Raw genomic sequence first — 16597 nt, forward strand, 5'->3', positions numbered from 1 at the left:
CATGAGTTAGTAGCTCATAGGCATTTGTTTGTTCATTATTTTTAGTTAGTCGAAATAGACGAAAACTATAGTTGACATTATATAGGGTATATCGTAGGGTAATTAGCCAAATACTTAGTTAGCTAATAAAGCTACGCTTGCTTGCTAAGCAAGTTACTTGGGAAATAAATAGCAAACTAGTAAGCCACCCTAACTACTTAGTTAGCTAGTTAGTAGTTAGCTAGCTACACATGTCATTCATTAGCAGTTTGGTTTGAAGATCAGTTAACTACTTGAAAGTAAGTTGGTGAGTTAGTTTGATATGTACCTACCTCATCATTCATTTCGTAGGTTAGCTAGATCGCTAATAAGTCAAGTCATCTTTATTTATATAGCGCTTTTAAACAGCCTTAGCTGTCACAAAGCGCTTTACAGAAACGCAACAAAACAAACATAACGTAAAATGTCCCACAATGTGTACCGTTCATGGGTCCATGGAATGTCGAATAAGATGATTCGATAGCGATGATTCACAAGCTCAACAGGCAGCTTCCTATGTAGCTACTTAGATGCTAGCTAGCTTGGTTTGTAGCTTGCTAGGTAGGCTATTTAGATAGATAGCTCTCAGCTGTTAGTTCACTTGTATTTGTAGCTATAATCTACAGTACACAGCAAACTACAGAGTGAGATTCGGTGGTTGTTTTGTTTGGTCCGTCAGTCAGGTAGTTAGCAACCTAGTAACCTAGCGCGAAACTTAGTTTAACTCTTGAACTAGCTAGTTAATTAGTAAGTTTAGTTCTATCACTATCTAGCCAGCATGTGAGTTAGTGAGGTAGCGATAGTTAGCAGGTTTACACAAAATGCATTATTAGTTTGTTAGTAGTGGTGACTCACTGTCTCTCAAGACAACAATAATATGGCCTGCTGCTGTTCATTGTGGGGATGCTGAAAGCGCACCGTTCAGATTTCAACTTGCTTCAAAAGTTCACGCATTCCGGGGTATATATCGTCTGATTCCACATTACTTACAGTGCTCGCACAATCTGACATTAAATATCAACATTTCCCCATTCATTTTCAATGGGACTGACATTGAACTTTTTCTAAGTCCCAATTTCCGCGCCCATACAACCGATCATCATTACCAGCTCTGCGATACTACTAGTGCTCAGTTCTTTTTATTCATTTATCTTTTAACTTCAATTAAAACTTGTAATTTTCACATAATGTACCTTTCAATTTACTTCATAAGCATTCAGCTATTAGCATTCAGCTTTCAGCATTCCCACACAATTTCTCCAGAAATTGCACTTAGTTTAGTTTGTCATTCTGTGTCGCCTCTGGAGGTTCCGTGTGGTATTGCAAGACAACTGAATTTACTTTGTTTTGCCAGTCAAACGGCACGCACATCACGTACAAAAACACGGTGTGGATCGAAAGCGTCAACAACACGGGCAACGTCATCACTCGTGACAAAACCATCAACGTGGAGTTCTCCTGCGCCTATGAGCTGGACCTGAAGATCTCGCTGGAGACAGTCCTCAAACCCATACTCAGGTGAACTGGTTAGCTCGTAGACGTCAATCCTGTATCCAAGGCAGTGTTGGATCACTTTTACCTTTACTCCCCTCACAGCGTGATCAACCTCACCCTGGCCACCCAAGCGGGGAACTTCATCACCAAAATGGCGTTGTACAAGAACGGCTCGTACCGCCAGCCGTACAGGGAGGGCGAGGTGGTCCTCAGCACGAGGGACGTCCTCTACGTGGGCGTCTTCGTGGAGGGCGCAGACGAAAACCAGCTCATCCTAGTCGTCAACATGTGCTGGGCCACGCCGTCGCGGAACAGCAGTGATCGACTGCGCTATGTCATTATCGAGCGAGGGTAAATAAATTATGTGTCAGGGTTACCTGTTTGGCATCTATTAAACGCAACACAAAAAGGAGAGAAGACACTCAGTTCAGGGCTCACGAGGAGAGAGGAGAGGAACTGACTGATACAATTCACTCCTGCACTCTCTGAAGATTCCTCTCCTGACCCTCTCTATTTATTTGGTTTTCCACGCCCTTTCCACCCCTCTAGTTATCTGGGTGTTCCAACTCTAAAATTGCAAATGCAAGGCATAGTTGGAACACAGTGTACTTGTTTGTCTATGTGTTGTGCATGTGAGTGGAAGATTGCTGAGTACGTGTGGTCAAGTTTGCAATCATTTCAACAGAAAACAGGCGACTTCAGCAGAAGGCTCAAACCATTCTGCTGCGTTAGATGTTGTGGTCCTTCAACTTTTTGAGTCATCTTCAAATAGCCAGGCTATGTGAATGTGAGTGGGAACAGAGCAAAGCATTCTTCATTGCAAGCAGAAGCAGTCCTTCATGGCAGCAAATATATGATAACATATATGGCTAGGCTATGTGAATGTGAGTGCAAAGCAAAGCATTCTTCATTGCAAACAGAAGCAGTTCTTCATTGCAGCAAATGTATGATAACTTATTATTTACAATTATTCCTACATTATGATTTAAAAAAAAATTAAAATCCTGAACCTCCTGCCCGTCCTCCTCAGGTGTCCCAACATCAAGGACAACACCATCGGCATGGCGGAGAACGGCGTGTCGCTCACCTGCCGCTTCCACGTCACCGTCTTCAAGTTCATCGGCGACTACGACGAGGTGCACCTGCACTGTGACGTTTCGCTGTGCGACTCCGAGAGGCACGCCTGCAAAGTGGTGAGGCGGCCACGTTCGCCTCAAGCATCGAGCGCACCTCCCGCAAGTTGTCTTGTGTTAATAATAAGAATGTTCGTGCTGCAGAATTGTCCGCCCAAGAGGAGGACGTCGTCCAAGGAGAGGTTACTAAAAGATCACATACTCAGCGTTGGGCCAATTCGAAGACAAGGTATTTATTTATTTGTATTACGTTATCAGTGCCTATTTTCTGTTCACTTTATGCTCGCACAAATTTTTATTTGTGATTGTGAAATTGCATCAGCGTCGGACTGGTGCGAGGAGGACAACGGCGGCTGTGAGCAGGTGTGCACCAGCAAGGCGAGCGGTGCGGTTTGCAGCTGCGTTACGGGGACGCTGCAAGCGGACAGGAAGACGTGTCGGAGTAAGTCAACTGAAGTTTGTAAGCCTAATTCGTTCCATGATCATGCTTGTAACTCAAATCATCAACAAAACCGTTCTGGCCCTCCCAAAAAACACGACCAAAAATTTGGTGAAATAGCATGCTGTATGTTTATAAACGCAGTGATATCAGAATGACATAGAATGTAAAGAATCTGCTTCATCTATCCTTCCCTCTTTCCTCCCTTTAGTTTTTCCTCTGGTCTCTTGAGGTCTCCCTAATCTGTTGAAATTTATAGGTTTCTGGGGTTGGCATAAGATTCTCCTTTTGTTACCATGTGGGTGGCAGGTGGTGTTTAGTTGGTGCTGGATTTTACTTTGATTCATCCTTCTTTCCTTTGACCTTTCCTCTGGTCTCCTGACCTTCTGAACTTAACGACACTGGGGAGACTAGTTAGTATCCTGCAAAGGTCAAGTGTAATGGGATTTGTATTAGGTTTTAGGTGACCTAATGAGTACAAATTCACACGAATTCACACACACAAATGCACGCACATTAAAAAGAAAAAAAAAGAGAGAGAGCAATAATGAGATGTTGAATCGGTAAGATAGGCGCCAGCACCCCCCGCGACCCTTGTGAGGAATAAGCGGTCAAGAAAATGGATGGATGGATGAATCGGTAAGACTGTCGAATGAACATTCTGAGCTCTCTCTACGGAAAAAAAAAATGCAAGGAGTCCAACAATTTATTCATGCCTGACATAGTGCGTTTATAATATTCGTCGTTCTTTGCAGAGGATAAAGAATCATTCTGTCACTTATAATGTCTGGCCTGTCTAAGTGTTGCTGCATTGTTTCCAAATATCAGTTGCTTAAAACCGCAGTAATATTGATGCTAATTTTATTAGTCTGTCATTTTGCATTGCTCGTTAGCATTAAGCTAGCAGAAGTTCATAAGTTTAGGGCTTGGTTGACTGTATTCTAATTCCATGTTTAAAATTGAATTAGGAAAGCCAGTAAAAGCTTGACAAAAGACCCTGTCTTCTTTTTTTCTTTTTTTTTTGAAAATGTGTCCACTATGCTGCTGCTTGTTGTCAAGTTAGCTGCCACCCATAGCGCATATTTTAACACGTATTTTTGCAAGCAAGGCAAAAAAAAAAATAAAATAAAAATAAGCCGGGTGATGTTTCAGATCTTGAAAAACTCATACATTGTGTCACTTGTAAATCCAGGTACCATTGTGCTACAATTTGTACTGCTACGCTAAGCTAAGTCATGCGTACCTTGCTAATGTTTCTCGAGGTTTTCATGCCCGAATTTAAGGGACATTGTGCGCATTTTCATCTCCGCTGGAGTTAGAAAACAGAAATTTGGCTAAACAAAAATAATTGAGCAAAAACAAACCAAAAAAAACACAAAAATATTAATTAAAAAAGAGGGAAAAGGCGGAACAGCTTTGTTAGTTTAGCACTTGCTAACATGCTAGCGCACTAAAAAATGACACCAAACAGTTAATCTGAACATACCAGATTGCGTGCGTGTATTTTTAAACTTATCATACTTGCGGTTGATGATTTTCTGTCCCTTGAACTGATAGTGGCTGGATGTTGTGAAGTTCACTCATAAACAATCAACCTAGCGATGGTTCTTAACTTGTAAGCTCTTCTTTTAAGGTACAAAAAAAAGTGCCTATATGGAGAAAAAAACTGCAGCATCATTTCTTCATGCTTTGTGTTTTGTTGTTGTTTTTGTGTCCTAGCTTCGAGTTCCAGCTGCAGGCTCACACCTGCACGGCTCCTGCTGAGCGCCGCAATTCCCGCACACCTGCTTCTCCTTCGCTGATGCAGAATGGCACACAGAAAAAAAGACTTGAACACGCAAAAGAATGTCAGTTTGATTCATTACTTCCACCTCATTCTGTCCTTTAAATTCCATTTGAAGCGTCGTCATTTGTTCCGAGGTGTGTTGTATGGCCTCGTCACTAGGAGGCGCTGTAGGACGAGCGTTTTCGTCTTCATATGTCCTCCAAAGCAGGGGTGGGGAATCTATGGTGGCGGCATCTCATTTTCAGGGAATAGTATAAAAGAAAATTGTGAAATTACAATCAAAAATTTCTCATGAATACATTTTTAATATAACAAAACAAACACTATATAAAAAAGTACAAGGACAAATGTTCTGGCAATTATCTCTTTGACCGCCAAAAATGTTTAATAACGATTAGTAAAATCACAATGTATGCCGCCATAAACGTTAAATGACGTCAACTACAGTACATTCTTTTTTGTTTTTTGTTTTTTGTTTTTTGAACCAATGGGCAGTGCAACGTCGAAGTGCAGCGCTGCCTGGTCATTGGGTTGTGGAATCAAAAACCCTCACTCACAATGGCCAGCAGATGGCAACATTGTATCTATTTTCAATGGGCTGCTGGTGTATGAAATTACAATGAAACATGACAAAATCTGATGAAATTGAACGTTTTCAAGGATGTCGTGAATGATCAAAGCCTTTGTCATATTAATTTTTTCTTTAATAACGTGCGGCAGCAAAAGAGTTAAGCGATAACATTAAGATAATATTTTGAAAAAAAGTAGAACATATTTTCTGTAATTTTTCTCACTAAAGAATTATATATATATATGACTATAGTTGTATTCAATATGACGAGAATAAAAATTCTACAAGAAAAAAAGTTACATTTTGTGAGAATGAAGTCATAATTTCAGAAGAATAGTTGTAATATTAAGAAAACTGAATAAGGTTGAATTTTTTTCAGAAAAACATTTCAAGCTGAGTGATAATATTAAGTGCATATTTTCTGAAAATAAATGTAGAGTAGGAATTTCCCGAGGATTAAAAACAAATCATATATTATTTTGAGGAAAAAGTGTAATTTTGTGAAAATAGTCATAATTTTACAAGCATAAACTGATAATATTAAGAAACATTTTGTGAAAATAAAATTGTAATATTTGAGAAAAAATCATTTTCAAGCATGAAGTCATAACACCACAAAAAGTGATAATTTTCCAAGAATGAAGTTGTCATATTATACAACTAAGAAAAAGAAACATTTATGAGAAAAAAAGGTGTAATTCCATTGTAATTTCACATAAAGTTCTAATAAAGAAAAAAATGATAGTTTTTCCAAGTATAAACACAAAATAGTACAAAACTGTTTACCAAGAATAGGCATAAATTTCTGAGAGGAAAATGTGACCGTTAAAGTTGTAATTTAAAAAAAAAAAAAAAAAAAAGGTTCCCCAGCCTTGATTTGTGGAGGTATTGTACAGACGTGGAGTAAGACGGCACCGTTCCTCAGGATTTTCCGTCATGCGTGTCCTTCCCTTGTTGTCTAAACACAGCGCGTGACGACGTGGTCTTGTCTGCTTCCACTGGCTTTCTCGTTAGCCGCTTTGTTTTCACTTTGAACGCTTTTACTAAGAAATGACGACGTGTGTTCTTCAAATCATCTTTCCTCTTGATTTGAAAATGACGGTTAACAACTTTCAATATTCTATCCAGAATATTCACATTTTCAGTCCCTATGTGTACGAATGTAAAGAGCCACACTAAAACTGAATTAGTCATACAAGTACAACAATAAAGTCTGGATTTTATGACAAGAATTGTGGTTAGAATACAAATGTATTCTGTAATGTTGCAACTTTATTCTGGATCTAGCTTGCTATTCTCAAAATTTTAATCAACTCTTGTCTTATTCTCATGATAATGTGACTTTATTCTTGAAATGTTACAATTTTATTCATAAAATGATTCTCTCACCCCCCCCCCTCCCCGCCCCGAAACATCACAAATGTATTCTTATATTTGAAGTAGGGCTGTCAAACGATTATATTTTTTAATCAGATTAATCTTAAAATTTTGATTAATCACGATTAATCGCTTAATTAAAAAGGGTTTTTATCAACATTTTTTGCCCGCCAAATTTAAAATGCACCTCGTATATGTTAATTTTTTCGGCATTGAATGTTAAGAGAACGTCTCATCCTCCTCTTTCTCTAATCAGTTAATTTCTTGCATAATTTAAAGTAGAAAAAAATGACCCCGATAGTTTGACATCAACAAATATTCTGAATGTTACACGCAAACATTTATTAAATGCTTCAATTTAATGCATGTTATGTTTATTGTTCAAACACAACCTGTGCTACCTTTAACGTAGCCATCCGCTATCAAGGTAAAGGATCATTTGCAGTCAAAATTAATAGTGTGATTAATCTGCGTTAATACAATGATTAATGCGATAATTTTTTGTGATTAATTAATTAGTTAACGTTTTAACTTTGACAGCACTAATTTGAAGCTTTATTTGTAAAATAATAAGACTTTATTCATATAACATTAGGAAGGTTTTATTTGTGATTTTTTTTTTTTATTGCAAATTCATCCTTTTTACATTGCATGTATTTATTGTATTAGTACGATTTTATTCTCACATCACAAAATTGTCAAAATTTTATGTCTCCTAACTATGGATACTCTATTCGTGAAAATTTCTTCAACATTTGTCTTGAAATATTATGAGTCATTGTGATTTTATTCTCGAAGTGTTATGACTTTGTTCTCATCACGTAAGACATCAACCTCAAATTTGTATGATTTTTTTTTTAAAAATTTTTTTTGCTACTTCTTATAATGGTTCTCATAACTTTTAGCAGGTATGCTTTGTCAGAGTTTTATTCAACTTTTTTTGCCTTGCAATATTGACTTTATTCTTTTAGCGTTGATTTTTGTTTGTTTGTTTGTAATAGTATAACCGTGTACTTGCAGCAACTTTTTTGTCACTACGTTAGGACTGTTAGGAAAAATGGTCTTTTTTTTTTTTTTTGTCTAACTGTAAAAGTATGTGACTTAATTCTCATAATTTTTCACAATTTTTTTATGAAGGTTTTTATTCTTGTAATATTACGACGTGTCTGACTTATCAAAATAATTGTTGATGTTTTTTTTTGTTTTTTTTTGTTTTTTTTTGTGTGGCTCTAATGATGTAATGTTTTTTGTTTTTTGTTTTTTTCCCTAATAATCAACTCCCGCTTGTACTTGTACATGTGTGTTTCGAAGCAGTAAAAGAAATATTTTTATTCAACTTTTGAATAAAAAGTTCTCATCGAACGTGCGAACGACAATTTGCTGCCTCGTTGTTGTTCGGCACCAAAATCATCCGGCATTGAAAGTGTCGACAAGCCCTGACCGACCAGTCAAACGTATGTCGCCATTCTTTTGTCCGTATATAAACAGTAAGAAAAACAAGCATACCAGTTGAGTTGTGTCATCGCCTCTTACATAAGTCAAGTGGATTTCCACTCGGCCTGCTGGCCGGTGAAGGATCCATTTCGGGCCTCGCAGCCACTTGATTTTAGAAACATCCCAAAAAAGTTCGACCCCCGTAAAAAAAATTCATATTTTGCCATTTTCCAGATCTTTTATTAGTTACAGTGGACCTCACATTCCCAGAAGTTTCGCCTTGTAATTTTACGACTTTCTTCGCATACATAATCATTATGTCACATTTTTCTTTGCGTAACATTCCGAATGTTTCTCCATTGTAATTTCTAGGGGTGTGAATTGCCTAGTATCTGACGATTCGATTCGTATCACGATTCACAGGTCACGATTCGATTCGATGCCGATTAATCCCGGTACGAATTTACAAGTCGATTGTTGCGATTTTTTTTAATTCAAATTTATAAAATACTAATCAGTAAACTTGTACAGTCTAAGATTTGTATGAAAATGTATTTATTTATCTGAAACTTCAGTCTTATACAGGTTGTAATCTTTTTCATGTTCAACAGCATTGAAATAAAATATTAAGGCTTAATGTTCCATTAAAATAACATCTTCTATGCTTAAGGTGTGAACCCTAACCTGAAGTAAGACGTTTTGTTGAATATTTTTCCATTGAAAATGGAAGTTTAAAAATCGATTCGGCCGCCTATTGAATCGATTCGAGATTTGCGCGATGTAGTATCGCGATATATTGCCGAATGGATTTTTTTTTTAACACCCCTAGTAATTTCTATCTTTTTTTTTTGTTTGTTTGTTTTATTATTTTTATTATATGATGACTCAGAATGTTGTAACTTTATTTAAACTATTTTAAATTGACGATGTGATGACATATAGCGGTACGTAGGGCTGGGCAATAAATCGAATGAATTCAATTTAACGTCATTTTGAGAATTCGAATCATGGGAAATTTGCTAAATCATGAAATCGAATTTTGTCTTCCTGATTATTAAACGGTGTTGTTCTCATGTTCTGTTACATCCAGATGTTATTGTGAGTAGGGCTGCTCAATTATGGGAAAATAATAATCCCAATTATTTTGGTAATAATTGAAATTACGATTATTCAAACAATTTTTTTAATTTTTTTTTATTATTATTATTATTTTGTATTTTAGTACTATACTATATAAGTACGATAAATTTCTTTTGGAGCAAACAATATTTATTTAAATTAGTCATTTTAAAGTAAAAAAGGAGCAAATATATGAATTTAAACAATACAAATCTTCTATTTTTGTTTACGATTATGCCAATTTTGTAATTGTGGAATGTAATCATTCCCACACGTGTTATTGTGATTCTTATTCTCCACGCTTTTTTGCCGCGTAACAACTCAACACATAATACTTCCAATTTACATTGTTCAAATTCCAACTTAAAAAGCTTAAGATTCACGCCTCCCGGGGTATATATCGTCTGATTCCAACTTACTTATAGTATTTGCACAATTTGACGTTTCAAATAAACTTTTCCCATTCATTTTCAATAGGACAGTCATTGAACTTTTTATAAATATCACTTTCCAAGCCCAACTTCCATACATATAACTTATTATCATTACCAGGTGTCTGATATTGCTCGGTGGCACAGTTGGTAAAGTGCATTGTCCAGTAACCAGAAGGTTATAATTTCATAATTTATCTCTCAATGTGCTTTCAGCATTCCCACGCAATTTCTCCAGAAATTGCACTTAGTCTAGTTGAAATTGTTATTGGATTTCGATCGATTGCACAGCACTAATTGTGAGTTGTATGTTCAAACAGATTTAGACTCAGTATTATTTCTGTCTTAATGTTTTGCCCACAAATTAATTTTGAATAAATGAAACCTTTAAATAATTGTTTGATGAGGTTTATTACATTAAAATCGTAATCGTCCTGAATGACTAAGAAAATCGGAATTGTATTTTTTTTATTTTTGGTCATATCGCCCACCCCTAGCGGTACGCTAGTTGTAGGCTAGCTCGCGCAACTTTGCCGCGACGTTGGCCACATATTTTTCTTGACATTTTTCTGGTGGTAACCTAATCAAATGCTGCTCCTCAATTTGGTAGTCACAAAAATGAACTCTTCACAAACCTATTTGATGACTGTACTCCAATTTCTATTGTACTGTCACAATGGCAAAATAAGTGGAACAGTGTAAAATTCTTCAACACATCAATCATTGTTTTGGCTTGACTTGAATTAGTGCCTCAATTCTCAGTCAAATTGTTTTCTGCTAACTAACGTATGGTATGGAGGAGGGCGTGTCCGTGTTTGGGTGGGGGTGGGGGTGGGGTGTTGTCTGGACTTGCCTTGCTCACAAGTTAATAAAAATAAAACACTCAAAACATGATCGTGCCAACACTGCACTCAAGGACTGACCTTTGTTGGTTTATGTTGAGCTGGTTATGTATGCGTGGTTGCATAACATTGTCGCGCGTGCGTGTCGAGGAATGCCTTTCGCTTACTTTGTGTGTGACTATTTGTGTATTTCATTTTTTTTTTCTCATATTACAAGTTAGCTTTTTGTAATATTAGCATAACATACATCCCTATTTTTTTCCACATTATATCTCTTTATATTCCAAACATTACTACTTTAAAAATTGAAAATTTGCAATTTTTTTGGTCATATTGAGATATCCATATCACGATACGATATTATCACAATATGAAGGTCACGATACAATAATTATCACAATATTGTGGGGAGGTTGGTGATACAAAAAAGGTCACAATATTGTAAAAAAAAAAAGAAAAAAAAAAGCTCATACTAAACAAAAAAAGACAATATTGTGCTTTTATACATGACAGCAATGCTGATAAACAACCTACAATTTCTAATAACACTTATCGAGGCACTTACTTGCTAATGCAAGCACACATTGAGTTCCTCTACATATTGACTCAGTTTATATGCATAGAAGGGCCAAAACATGCGTCGTGAAAATTAAATTGCACTTAAAAAAAAAAAAAAAAAACACCAGAGGGTGCTAGAACTGCACAAATGGAATTCAACTCGACTTTTTTTTTTTACAGATGTGCGTCTTTTAATATCGTGACATGACGCCGACGATATATTGTGGCAGTTTTAATATCGCAACATCACGACATTGCCGTTATCATTACATCCCTAACAAGTACACAATACTACCATTTGTTCGCAAAATATTATGACTTTTTCAGGTAATAAATACGGTTTGTATGTTTTTTTGTTTTCACAATATATATATATATATATATATATATATATATATATATATATATATATATATATATATATATATATATTCCTTTAGTAAAATAACTTTCTCATACCAATATCTCAACATTAGAAATTTCCTTTCAGAACTGATTTTTTTTTTCCTCATAAAGTTATGACTTTTTTGTTTGTTTGTTTTCCATGTAGCATTACGGCTCTATTAGAGCGTTGCAATCAAATTTATAACTTTATTCTCGCCACATTGCAAATATTTTCCCAAGAATATTACAACTTTATTCTCACAGCATTGCGTATCGCTGTTGTTGGCTTGCTCATGCAATTTGGCAACTCCAACTCAAAATTCAAACTGGCAGTTGATCAAACTTTACAATTTGCGTACGTTTATCTGCCCACTTTAGCAATTTATGTTGTGACTCAACTCAACCTTATTGATACTGTATAGGGCTTCACAACAGTTCTAACTCCTTTCAGCCAATATGAAAAGAATATTTTCAGCTATCAAGATTGATATCGGGCTCTCTCACTCATTCACTTGTTCACACACAAGAAGAAAAACATTTGCAAGATCTCCCAAGCTGAAGGTCACAAGCTGCATACGAGAGAGACGCTGAAGTTTCAAAAAAGTAAAAACTGATAAGCTTTTTATTTACATACATTTTTTTTTTTTTTTTTTGCTCGTGGTTGCTATGCTTCAGATCCAAATAGCTTCCTGTTTTCATTCCATGTTGTGCCAATCAGGTGTCTTCTAAAGTTTGACTTCATTTGACTTTTGTTAACTTATTTTTGTGGCAAAACAATAACTGAAAACTCATCAAGTCTAATATATGCGGCTGTTATGTCAACCATCACATTGTTATGTAAGAGCTCCCACTGACATTTATGGTAGTTCATTTTATGACTCGGGTCTGCTTTGTATGGATTCCAAAGCAGTTTTCATATATAAACGTTCTGACAAAAACTGTGTATCTCCAAATGTATTTTTCCTGTTTTTTATTTTATTTTATTTTTTTATTTTTTTTATGTTTTCAAGAATTAAGTCATAATACAATCACTACATTACATCAGCTACTTTTTTTATAGGGAAAAAGGTTTTTGTTGTTTTTTTGTTTTTTTGGTTTGTGGCTGTGTCTGTGATGTTTTTGAAAATTACAAAAAAAAAAAATAAATGAAGACATGAAAGAGATGAAAAACGTGCGGCATTCAAGTACTGCTCTTTTTGTTTTGAGTGTGGCAATAGTTTAGTAAAATACTATTTTTAATACATATTTTGAGCGTCATAGCAGTGCACACTTTTTGTTATGATTATTTTGTAATAACAAATTATAACAATGACAAAAATTACCCTAAAAAAGGACGAGACATTATTAGATAAACTCACTTTTCCTACGACCCCTGAAGGTAGCATGCGCGGTGGTCTGGTCAGGAGAGGAGGAGCAGGAGGAGGAGGCGTTCACGTCCGCAGTAAAAACGACGCACTCGCAAGATACTCGGCCGTTAAGTCTCCTGCTGGGCTCTTTTACACAACGACCCTCACAGGACACGGCTGCCTCCTCACTACACTGCCCTCTCCTCCGTCTTGAACGTACCTTTTAAAATCCCCGGACTTTGGCTTTTTCGTTGTTGTTTTTGTTTGTTTTTGTTTGTTTGTTTTTGGAGCGTTGCAGCCGGCGACTTGTCAAGACAAGCAGCATGCCATCCCCGCGATACTCGTACACGGTGACGGCAACCGAGGAGCCGGCCGCCGCTCTCCCGGCGGCCAAGTCCAACGTCCGCCGTGCTCCGTCCTTGTCCCGCTCCAAGCTCATGTCCACCTTCATGGGTCTCATCATCAACCAGGCCAAGGTGAGCGCAACATTGGAACAAAAAAAATAAGTAAAATAGAGTAGACCATTTTGTTAGCGTTACTAACGAAAGTGTGCATTTTTTTTTTCCTGCATTGTTTTTTATCATTACTCTTTGTTGCATAATAATGTGAAAAAATGAAAATGCCGTTGGTTTTGTAACCTCTTGGTTATCAAACGTTGACTGCATCCTAATATGACTTAACAAGCATCAACTTAGCATTGTTTTAAAGTAAAACAATTTTGAAACTCCTAATAGCTTCTTAACACTAGCTAACTAAAATGCTATAGGTGCATAAACAAAAACAAATTTGTACACTAAGCTGTTTTTACATGCTTATTTTGTCTTTATATGACACTTTTATGCTGTCAAACTGCTAACCAAAAAAACTACTTATTTCCCTCTTTTACTATAAATATAAATGTGTCAATTTGACATAATTTACAGTCTTTCAATAAAGGGTGGAAATTAAAAATAAATAAATGAATAATCGATGAATCACCAAAATAATCGACCGATGTATCAATTATTAAATTAAAGAAGACCTTAAAACTAAGGATATAAAATGGGAAATGATGACAAATGACAAGATGTAGACAAATGGCTGTTTTTGTCGAAATGAAACTCCTCAACTCACTCCAAGTTGTTTTACTTCCACCCAAATACCAAATACGAACTACCAAACTATCCCTGCAGACTCAACTCAACTCAACTCAACTCAAGTTTATTTACATAGCGCTTTCAAACAGCCTGAACTGTCACAAAGCGCTTTACAGAAAGACAAAAAAAACAAACATAACATAAAACATTAACACTGATACAATACAATCACAACAAATCAACATTCTTCCATCCCCACGCTTTGATGTTTGATGTTTGAAGCAGTTTTTAGATGAAAGAGGACAGAATCAGCCTCCTTTCAGCAGTTGATCAGAGACGTGATCTCAGCATGCATGACGTCACACACGTTTGCTACAAGCTAAGTTTGCTTATAAGCTAGCTAATAAACAAGCAGCCGCGTACACCACGTAATATTGTTGTTGTGGCCACCATATCTTTGTTGCTAATATGCCCGCACATGAAAAGTTAACCAACATTAAACAGCTCATTTGTAAGTCAAGCTGTGCAGTTTGTTTGTTTATCCAGTCCCATGTTGACACGGCCTTGAGCGGCCTTTACGTACTAGTTGCTATACGACACTCCCTACACACAACCTCGTGCTGTGCTTTGCCAACAAGTACAAAATGTTCATGGTGTCACCTGAATGCAACACGCCCTTAGGTTTTCCCTTTTTTCGGTTGGGATTAGGGGTCATTTCAAGCGGGCGCCTGCTGAGCGGTCCGAGCCGGTGACCATCTGGTGGAGAAGAATTGGAACAGAATGTCCCGTATCTTCACTACGTAACAGCCAAGAAAACAACGATTCATAACATGACCTGATAACACCCGATACCAAGTGCGAACTAATCTTATCAGCCACACTTGTTTAATATATATATATATATATATATATATATATATATATATATATATATATATATATATATATATATATATATATATATTAGGGGTGTTAAAAAAATCTATTCGGCGATATACCGCGATACTACATCGCGCGATTCTCGAATCGATTCAATAATCGGCAGAATCGATTTTTTTTTTTGGGGGGGGGGGGATTCACACCTTGAGCATGGAAGAATGTTATATGAATGGAACATTAAGCCTTAATATTTTATTTTAATGCTGTTCAAACATGAAACAGATTACAACCTCTATAAGACTGAAGTTTCAGATAAATAAATCATACATTTTCATATAAATCTTACATATATATATATATATATATATATATATATGATAAAACAAGGCAAACAGAAAAATAAATAGCTTGTGTTGCTGAGTATTAAGTTGGCAAAGTCGAAATGTGATGCAACTTGACACCGCTCCATGTTCCTGGATGATCCCCCATCCCGTGTTTTTGGTGATGTCACGGGCGACGGGTCAGCGTGTACCCAGATCAAGCATGCGGAACTTGGCTACTACAGACAGCGTGACCGGCTACATTTCCATGCTGGACAATTGGACTGGGTTTGCATTTCCACTAAAAATGTGTTAAAATTGCAGATAGTGGAAAGCCTCAAGTGAGTGACTCGCTGCTATTACGCGGGATCTGTATCGAGGCCAAAAATCTATGAGAATATAATTGAAGCCTTGCCTGAAAGGATTTATAATTGCCTATTGATGTGACAAGATGTAGGCAAAAGGCTGTTTTTGTCGAAATGAAACTCTTCAACTCAGTCCAAATTGTTTTAGTTCCACGCAAATACGAACTGCCAAACTATTCCTGCAGGCGATGAAGGGAAATTTTACCCAAAAATACTCAAGTTCATTGCAGAATGTAAGGACTGGTCCAAAACAAAATAGGATCATTATCAGACACGCTGATGAGCTAGTGGGCAGAAACATCTAAAACCTGCAGGACTTCGGACCTCTAGGACCAGAATTGGTGAACCCCGTTTTTGATGTTTCTATCTTTCAACACAGCTGACTCTAATGCTGCATTCGAGGATGGTCGGAAGTCGGACATATCCGAGTTGGTTTTTCCCAGTTCCAACCTGAAAGTGTTGAAAGTAAACAACCAAAATGGCGGGTTGTGGTAATTTGTTTTTTATTTTGCTTCTTAAAACTCGTTTTTGACATTCACAAACTTATCTTCTTTAAGCATTCCATACAGTTCAGTAGTTTATAGATTAATTTCATGCCAGGAGATGTTGGCATACTGTCACATACGTTGAGTTACATGAAGTTATGTCGAATATTTATGAATGAAGAACGCTATTGTTAGGTTTACGCAAAAAAACATATTGAACACACAGAAACAAGGATGAGAAGGCAAAACTTTTGGTTTTTACTCGCAGCGAGGAGAGCAGAGTTGTCAGTTACAAACTGGCAAAGATGCTCTGACAATTCTCTCGCTTCCTCTCTTTATTTGGGATTGTTCCCTATCCGGTTACAAAAATAACGTTGCACTACTAAGAAGTGGGCAAAGCGCAATAGTGCAACGCTGCATTATCTTAAAATAACATCTGTCTGCTTGGATGTAAGTGTGTTGCAAGTAAGCATGTGATTATCCATTAGCAATGAAAGTTATCGCTTTCGCTTCTGTCCCAGACGGTGTGACTTATTTTAA

The 16597-nt window shown here is 36.6% G+C and overlaps 2 protein-coding genes across 3 annotated transcripts in view; both read left to right on the forward strand.

Annotated features, from left to right (window-relative positions):
• Window positions 1-8188, forward strand: part of tecta (tectorin alpha) — a 29439-nt gene extending 21251 nt beyond the window's left edge. For both annotated transcript variants that reach the window (XM_077504178.1, XM_077504179.1), the window contains exons 20-25: window positions 1373-1536; window positions 1615-1863; window positions 2543-2705; window positions 2790-2874; window positions 2968-3087; window positions 4804-8188. In XM_077504178.1, the coding sequence (XP_077360304.1) occupies window positions 1373-1536; window positions 1615-1863; window positions 2543-2705; window positions 2790-2874; window positions 2968-3087; window positions 4804-4886 (864 nt within the window). In that variant the 3' untranslated portion in view covers window positions 4887-8188. The remainder of the gene's footprint in view (window positions 1-1372; window positions 1537-1614; window positions 1864-2542; window positions 2706-2789; window positions 2875-2967; window positions 3088-4803) is intronic.
• A 4824-nt stretch (window positions 8189-13012) lies between these two features.
• The window catches only part of LOC144005815 (ubiquitin carboxyl-terminal hydrolase 2-like), a 13953-nt gene continuing 10368 nt past the window's right edge, over window positions 13013-16597 (forward strand). The window contains exon 1 of the mRNA XM_077504183.1: window positions 13013-13408. Within this exon, the coding sequence (XP_077360309.1) occupies window positions 13256-13408 (153 nt within the window). The 5' untranslated portion in view covers window positions 13013-13255. The remainder of the gene's footprint in view (window positions 13409-16597) is intronic.

Source organism: Festucalex cinctus, chromosome 18 (genome assembly GCF_051991245.1).
Source record: "Festucalex cinctus isolate MCC-2025b chromosome 18, RoL_Fcin_1.0, whole genome shotgun sequence".
NCBI lineage: Eukaryota > Metazoa > Chordata > Actinopteri > Syngnathiformes > Syngnathidae > Festucalex > Festucalex cinctus.